General features: G+C 43.8%; 1 protein-coding gene across 1 annotated transcript in view; it reads right to left on the reverse strand.

The window, feature by feature from the left end:
* dachd (dachshund d) overlaps positions 1–359 on the reverse strand; it is a gene marked incomplete at its 5' end in the record, with an annotated part of 45,911 nt that extends 45,552 nt beyond the window's left edge. Inside the window, one exon of the mRNA XM_083776805.1 lies at positions 212–359. Within this exon, the coding sequence (XP_083632931.1) occupies positions 212–359 (148 nt within the window). The remainder of the gene's footprint in view (positions 1–211) is intronic.
* Positions 360–8,821: the final 8,462 nt, after the last annotated feature.

An 8,821-nucleotide genomic window follows, 5' to 3' on the forward strand; every position in this document is an offset into this window, starting at 1 on the left:
ACAAAAAGTAAGAACCACGTCAAACAGTCATTTTCAAACATATTGCCACATTCAGGCTACAGCAGTTAACACCATATATCCACCACGTTTTTAATCCCACTGGATTTGAAGTATATTCAGGCAATTATCCATCAACAGGCGATTGTAGCATTGCACGGAAGCGGGGATTGAACCCGGGGCTCCCACTTGACAGACCAAAGCGCAAACCTACCGTAACAATAGGGCTGAGCCAGATTGGCAGGGCTGTTGCGGGCTGGGTCTTGGATGGGGGCTATACAATCACCCCCCCCCAGTCTTTTGAAGCACGTCCTCGCACTTCTCACTTCACACCGTGGACCGCCGAACACGATGTCCCTCATGTCCCTCACACGAGGACATCACGCTCCACGTCCTGCCGACTACGCCAGATTGTAGCATTGCGCGGAAGCGGGGATTGAATCCGGGGCTCCCACTCGCCAGACCGACGCGCAAACCAGCCCTGCCAATCGGGCTCAGCCCAAGGTTTACCCCGAGGACCTCGGGCCTCCAGAGATGATCTATCTACATAGGTAGACTAGCATAGCTTCCTTCTACCTCCAATACCACGTGGCCAGGCTCTCAGGCTCTTCTGAGAGATCCTTGGCTACACTACACTAACAACAAGGTCTCAATTTGGCAAAGTTGTCTGTGTCAAATTGAGAGGATAAACTAGTCCTGATTATTTCACAAGCCGTTTCCACACTAACAGATAGCTGCAAATGTTAACAGTCACACAGGCTATCTTTACTTTATTCTAGGTAAAGTTTGGTGTTGTTTATAGAAGGTGCTGTGGGCAACTACTGATGAATGCTGATGCCCTTGTTGCTACAGTACATTGTCTGAAGGAAGTCAAACAAAAAAGAGATTTAATTACCAGTGCACAAATTGTAACAAGTACAACCTTGAACCGCTTTGTGAGTGGACCATTACAGTATTGATTTTTGGTATGCTGTAATCAGGTCTACTTATGTATATAATCAGAAGAAAATGTGCTTGATTCCATCTGGCAAAATGCATTTGGTTGAGCACTACAGGGATCTCCTCATCATTTACGATGACAGCACCCGGTTGGCCCTATCAAAAGCCCAAATATACTACCTTAACTGATTAGTTGTAATGTACATTTTTTTTAAAGAGCTAACAGATCAAATCAAAATGTCCCTTTAAGTTCAATTTAAATCTATGTATACTACATATTTTTATACTACATATGCTTAAGAATGGGCCGTACTGCATGTTGTTTACAGTCGGGTCCCATTAACCTAAGAACCTCACATTTCAGAGGTCTTTTTATTATGGAAAACTCCTTTACAACAACCAAAGCCTGCTATAGCATGATAAGCTACAAGAATGTAGGCCTGACTGGCGTCTCAAAATTCATTTAGAATTACTAATGTTAAGACCATTCTTGCTAATGAAAAAAGTGCAATTTACAGTATCTGTAAGAGACTCACAGTCATCTTTGAAATGCAAGATGTCATTGAGCCGGTATGAATGCATGCGTTAATGAACACATCCACAATTCCTGAGTATTGTCCCTGACAGTAGAAAACGATGTGAATAGCGTGGCTTGTCACTGTTGTGAAACTCTTAATAGATCTATAATTATACTGGGCAAATTGTTGATTTTCTTCCCCCTCTTCTCTCAGTGGTATTTGATATGCTCAGCAGCACTATGAGATGAATTAGGACTAATAAACAGGTCTCATAATTCTGTCTCTAATTGGAGGATCATTATATCTCTTCCAGAGAGATGCCCACAGCTAAAGGCTTTAGCTGCACTATTTCAAACAGGACACAAGGCCTAATGAATACTCTTGTGACTTCACACTGTCTTGAACAAAAGAGAGGCCCATGTATGTTAATCATAGTTTCAGTTAATTGTTGGTTGGAGGTTTGGATAAACCGTGATTTCCTACACAATAAAAATCCTTGGTGTTGATTTAAGTACACCCAGCAAGGATGGAACTACAAATGGAACACTCTGCAAGCTCTATTTGTATTCCTAGTTAAATAAAAAAACGGCGTGAGAGTAGTTTGCAATGATCCACAATAATTGTGGTAAGGTTGCAAGTGCAGAATTACGGTAAATGAGAAATTCCAAAGTTCCTCAGTCAGTGTTGAGGAGTATCTGAAGGTGGCACGTATAATACGCGACTCATATTCTGCTTATGGGAAATACTGTATTTATGACAGGGGGCTGCTGCTGATGACTTCGATAAAAGAAAATATCAAGACAGTGCTACAATTTTTTTCGCAGATGTTTTACATGGTCCTTACATGCACGCTTGCGCGTCGCCATTAGAGCGAAATAACAGGAATAAGGGGAGCAAATGTAATGCATGCTCAGGGAATGTGCTGAAATCTCTGGGTGCCATTTGGTCCCATCAGCGTGGCTGATGGAGTCATTAGAGAGCTGCAGCGGCATGGCTCTGGGGTCTCTCTCGCTGTAAATGGCCTCCGTTGGATGGGTGAACAACCTTCACACGGCTCCATTGGCTCCGAGCACTTCACTAAAGCTAATAGGTTATAGTTGTAGAGATGGGTGACAAAAGGAACGTGCGTTTAACAATGGATAATGTGAGAGCGGTTCACAGTTATCGGGCGCTTCCTTAATCACACACCCTTTCAAAGTGTCTGACTTTGCACCAAGTGAATTTTAAGTGCAGCCGGGTCACATTGTTTGTCATGCTGCAATAACAAAATGGAGAATTCAGTGTGTGACTTCTCTCTCTCTCTCTCTCTCTCTCTCTCTATCTGTGTGAAACTCTTTTCTATCTGCATGTGTTAGCGACTAACATGATCACTCTTGGAAAAGCAAAAGTGCTGAAATCGTCTAAATGATGAACCAAAGGATCTGTGGGTTTTTGCATATCACGCCTCCTCTCTGGCTTTATGAAAAAAAGGTGAGAGAGGTCAGTTCAATATGCATATAATTTGGGGTTACATTCAAAGTTTGGGCTTTAAGCCTCTTGATGAAAGACAGCCTTGAATAAATGTAATCTTTTCTTTCTCTTCAGTTTCGGTCATTTGCCGAGGGCTATAGAAAGTCTTTGTGTGCACTCCTATTTCCATCCCATGCCATTACTGTACTCTGCCATTGTCCTTCTGAAACACCCCAATAGGAAATGATGACTTGATTCAAGTGATTTCAGAGAGTTCGTTCATTCGTTCATTGACATAATTATGATCAGTTATGTGTATAACCTCAATACACGATTGCCAATCAGTCATATCCAATCCAATCAACAAAAATCTTTAAATCAACAACTCACAAAAGAGCTGATTTAGAAATAAGGTTTGGGAGTCAAAATGGAAGATGTGCTCAGTTTGAGTGCATAAAGTTGAGGCCACATTGGAGAGAAACTTTATTTGTTGAGCTTGCAATAATACACTGAGACGAGGGCAGACTGTCAAAGGAGTGAATGCCATTCATCTGCTAACCTGTGCAAGGTGGGTATGGTTGATGTCCTCTTCCTTTGGTGGGTAACATATGTGCACAGCAGCTGTGCCACCGTGAATAGGCAGTGATTGTATGCTAGCTAACTGCATTCCTGGGAGCCAGGCCAAGTCTGAGTGGAGTGAGCTGTCCCTCTTCTTCTTCTTCTTCTTCTTCTTTTTTTTTGGATACAAGCATTTCCCACATTCCACCTGATTTACATGTCTCTTTTTCCACAGAGTCAGTGTGTCCGCACTCACTCTGGCCAAGATAACATGAAATGTTTTGTGGACTGAGAATCTTGAGAAAACTATCCTGAGATCATACATCATACTAAATCCCATGTGGCCTTTGACTTGAACAGCTTTGTTACCTTCCCAGAGAGCAGGATTTCAAAAGTGATACGTTGATGACTCTGGTCTGGTGGTAGATGATTGCAATTACACTCCTGGATTAGACACTGCAGGTACAGTATGGTGCCATAGTACAGGCCATTTGTATGAATACCTAATCAGTCAATACATGTAACCGCTTCTGCTGAAAACACAACAGCTACTTAATACATTTACTTATACTTACTGCTCTTTATGTCGGCTGGCAGCAACAAAAGGATCTCCACTTCTGTCTGTCCTGGGCCAGCGTCTTTATAAATCCCCAGGTGTGATGCAGGGTCTTCGTCCACTGTCCTACGCCATGTGTTCTCGGGTCGGCCTCTTTTACGTTTGCCCTCTGGTGTCCAGTGAAGTGGAGTTTTGGTGATGTTGTTCCTGTTCTCTACGTATTACATGCCCAATCCATTTCCACCGTCTTCTCATTGAGGATGGAATCCATGTTTTCTTGTTTGCACAGATCAAGTAGGTGTTGGTTGGATATGGTTTTAAGGCCAGAATATTCGTTGCATTTTCCGTAAGCTTTTGGTGTGCAAGGTTGACAGCTTGTGGAGATCATTTTCTGTCGTTCTCCAACATTCAGAACCGCATAGCAGGGTAGACAGGACACAGCTCTGGTACAGTCTAAGTTTGGTGTTGGTTCTGTACAGGGCCGACTTCCAGACGTTGTTAAGCCTCTGTAAGGAGTTTCTGGCCTTGCCGAGCCTGCTTGTGACGTCTGTTCGGCACAGGTTTCTTTTTGCAGCCCTGATGATCTCTTATGTGGCGCCAGAGAAAAAACACCTAAATTTAGACTATTTAGATTTAGACTACTACTTAAATAATTGTTTTCCTAACAATTTTGTCAAACAAAAAAACCTTGTCCTGGAACCAACCAAGCGACCTTTTGTGAGAACACTTTTGGAGACATTACATATTTTGACCTTAGTTGCATTCACTCTTTCGCAGATGCCACTTGTCCCACTTCCTGAAATATCCAAACACCTGTTATTGTTATCAAGGCACGCTCGTGCATAGGAAAAGTGTCTGCAAAGGCCACAGACATGAAAAGGCTAGCGGTGAAATGGAAATCTCATTTCTGCTGGGGGCTGATGATGTCTGATCATAAACAAAACAATGGACATCTGCAATATTTCTCCTGGCCTATCACTGACCTCCATCCCACGGGGGAACAAGGTTAAGAGAAGAGCTCAGAATGGTATGGCGTTCCCAAAATAACAAATCACAAGCACCCCCCACCCCCCCACCACCCCACACACACACACACCCTCTTCTAAACAACACAATCACACAATCAAAGCCTCGCCGCGTTTCCCTCATTGTTTAATTTTCTGGTGGGCTATCTTAGATATCTCTGCTCCCGCTCTTATCTTTGACCTTCAGCTTGTTGCTTTGTCGCTCCCCCCCCCCCCCACCCCCAACCCCACCCCAAACCCACCTCCCCACCCCCCCCCCCCCATCCTCCCACACAACGTCAACGTGCTGCGACCTTCAGAGGGGTGTCATTACTCCCTGACCCATTTGACGATCCCCTCATGTGGAATGTGCATATGCCGAATCGCTGCGGATCGGCACAGTATGGGGTGAGGTGAAGTACTTACAGAAATATGACTTGACACGCTTTATCAAATGGGGAAAGATGAAGACGAAACAGCTGCTGGTGCTGTCGTAAGCAATCTGGCCGTGATTGAATAAAAGTGTCAGGAAAAGGGCCGCTTGATGGTCTTTTGTTCTCCCCCATCCAGCTTGATGTTAGTTTGAGCTGTCAGGAGGGAATCACAGCTGGGTGATTTATCAATACTTGGAGTGACCTTGCAGCCACACTGCCGTTCTGTGAGTGTGTGTGCGCGCGCGCGAGTGTACGTGTGTGTGTGTGTGTGTACGCGAGCGCATGTGCATGCGTGAGCGCTCGTGCACACCCACATCTATGCGTAAGTGCAAATGTGTGGCTCCCGTGGATTAGAAAGACACAAAATGGACTGTTTTCTAAAGAATAATTGGCACACGTATACTGTAAACAAACAAAGACTTGGCTTAAACTTGGAACAGAATTATTTCTTCTCTGAGACACAGAAAGTGGATTGTCCTGCCAACATGATAAGGGCATTTCTCTCAACATCACAGCACTCAAAATACCACTGGCAAATATCTGCGAGAGGACATCTCTTTGTAACCATCTTTGCTTTGCTTTTGAACAGATGTTTTTCTCCGTCACAGTACTCTCTCCTAAAGCGTGATTTATACCACGTTGTATGACGGTGTCTCTTCCCGGGGGCGCTTGCTGGAATTAGCTACATACTACAAGCTCATAAGGTGTCACATCGCATCGCATTATGAGCTTGTATATCAGATATTCTTGGCACACGACACCGATGTCTGTTATTGCACCCCTAATTTATACTATCGTACAAATTAGGGGTGCAATAACAGACAACAGTCAGCCACTAGATGTCACTCTCTCAACACCCCTGTTGCATAAGGTTCCTCATTTCCCCGACTTACTTAAGGCAGTAATTACGCAGTTTGCAACATTGTAATGTAGGGGCTGCTTCCAAGCATTTTATTTTTCCAAGCATTTTATTTTTATATTTATGATTATAGTATCCGCAAGTATACCTTCTTCCGAAGAAGGTCCCTGACAGACATGCTAGGTATTAAAACATATATTGAGCAAGTGAAAACAGTTTTTCTTTTTAATTGTTATTCCATTAAAACAAGCACACACACACACACACACACACACACACACACACACACACACACACACACACACACACACACACACACACACACACACACACACACACACACACACACACACACACACACACACACACACACACACACACACACACACACACACACACACACACACACACACACACACACACATCCAATCCACCGCGGTGCATCAGACTTTGTCGAGCGTCTAAACGAACACAACCGGCCCAGACTCACAGCGAGGATTCACTGACGTTTCCTCCCCGCTCCCGGGGAGGAAACGTCAGCGAATCCTCGCTGTGAGTCTGGGCCGCGCCAGGCTACCATGTCCGGGGCACGGAACGAAGCCAGGCAGGTCATATTCGTCACTGAACGTGCTCCTGTGGGCTGGCGTGGCACCTGTCAGCGGGGAGTGTCAGGCGGGAGGAGTAAGATGGAGGCTCTATACGTCCTCCCGCTGGGGGCTCCTCACTGGCATACATGTGAGTCAGTGGGATACACTGACGAAGCTCTTAGGACCGAAACGTTTGCTTTTTAATTGCACCATGAGCACCATAAGAGCATGATAAAATAAAATAAAAAAATATTTTTTTAAGTCTCAGTCTAAGGAGTTTTACTTCTTTTTCTATACGGCGAGCGAGCCTTTTCCTGTCAAAAGTTTCCCTTATGTTTTTGAGACCACCGCTACCGTAGTCAAGTTTGAAGAAAAAAAGGACGAAGAAAGGCGCAACAGTTTCTCTCAGTGCTTCAGTCAGTGGGATACAGCATCAGTGACAACACATATACAGTAGGAACGTGTGGGGAGAAGGTTATTGGCATAACGACTAAATTGGGGGAAAAGGATAGGAAAAAACACAAATATCTGTGGATGTATTATTTGCTCTATTTTTCCACTTAGAAATGTTGACGTTAATTAATACCGTCTTCAAGCATATACCGTCCAAGTTGCCACCTCACCTCAGTACCTTTCTTCGAGAGGTGTACTTGTCTCGGACAGCCTGTTTTCACAGCAGCCATTGACTGTCTCCGTTGTGATTAAGCAGATGTTTTATTGCAGTCTGGTACAGTCATTACTGCCATAAACCCATCTGTGGAATTGCTTTTTATGCAAATTTACCAAGCATCTACATAAATAAGGTTCTAATTAATACCTTTCTGCAAACCTCTGCGCTCTTTGAGTCATTAACCAATTTTGGGCGGGAACACCTTTTGGTGTGAGCATCATGCTATGCTTTAGCTATTGAAAAATAGCAGATCTACAAGCTCATACTGCGCCACCGAGTGGCGCGCTACGAGCTTGTAGGTCTGCTATTATTTTTTTGATCTCAGGTCAGAATGGGTTAATTGTGCTCAAGCAGGTAGAAAGTAGAAATCAATGGTGATCGCATAGCGCGAGAGAGTAGTGTTCCCCATACAGAACAATTTTTGATTATTGTATAAATAAACTAAAGCGTTTTATTTGGACATTCTAACATGGCTTGTTATTGGGAGTGAAACCAATTCCAGTCAAGTAATGGTCAATTTGAGCTACTTGGGATGACAACGGCGACACACATTAGTTCCAACGTGCGACAACACTGTACGAGAAACTATAGACCATGGCGGCTTAACATATTTATGTAAACTTACGTGTGAGTTACAATGTTTATATACTGCCCCACTGTAGGTATTACAGGGAAGATAAAATAAAAAATGGGCTGCTGCTGGTTGATTGAGAACTACTGGAGAGTAAAGTTACACCCGGAGAACACTGTGGGCTGCTTTATAGATCCCTTTGTTGTGCGGGTGCCAATGGAAGCTCATTAATTTCCCCAGGTTTTTTAATGGGGATTGTTGAACATGTGGCTACAGTTGTCTTCAGAGGGCCCTTATGATTTGCGCCTGTGCTGTTAAAAAAAAGGATACTATATGCTCTTTAATTGTGAAGGTGTTTCCTTTGTTTGGAAAGCCTTCACCGAAGTGCAACAGACAACACCTTTTCAACATGGCATTCAAGAGATGCACAACATTTAGGATATTGGATATACGGTAGTTCCTATAGGCTATATGTGGCTTTGAATGGCATGACTGATGCTTCGTTCTTTATGCCAATCCTTCAGTGATCTCACGATGCGCCGTTAACTATATGGAATCGAGCATTTCCTGTCAGTTAGTGTGTCGGGCACCATATATGGTGACCAGGTCTCGTGACATCATTTCTCATCATCAGGGATCGAGATGTGGAGACCCTGATGTCATAGTAAATATGACCTGC

Source organism: Protomyctophum parallelum, assembly GCF_964188405.1.
Source record: "Protomyctophum parallelum genome assembly, chromosome: 11".
Lineage (NCBI taxonomy): Eukaryota > Metazoa > Chordata > Actinopteri > Myctophiformes > Myctophidae > Protomyctophum > Protomyctophum parallelum.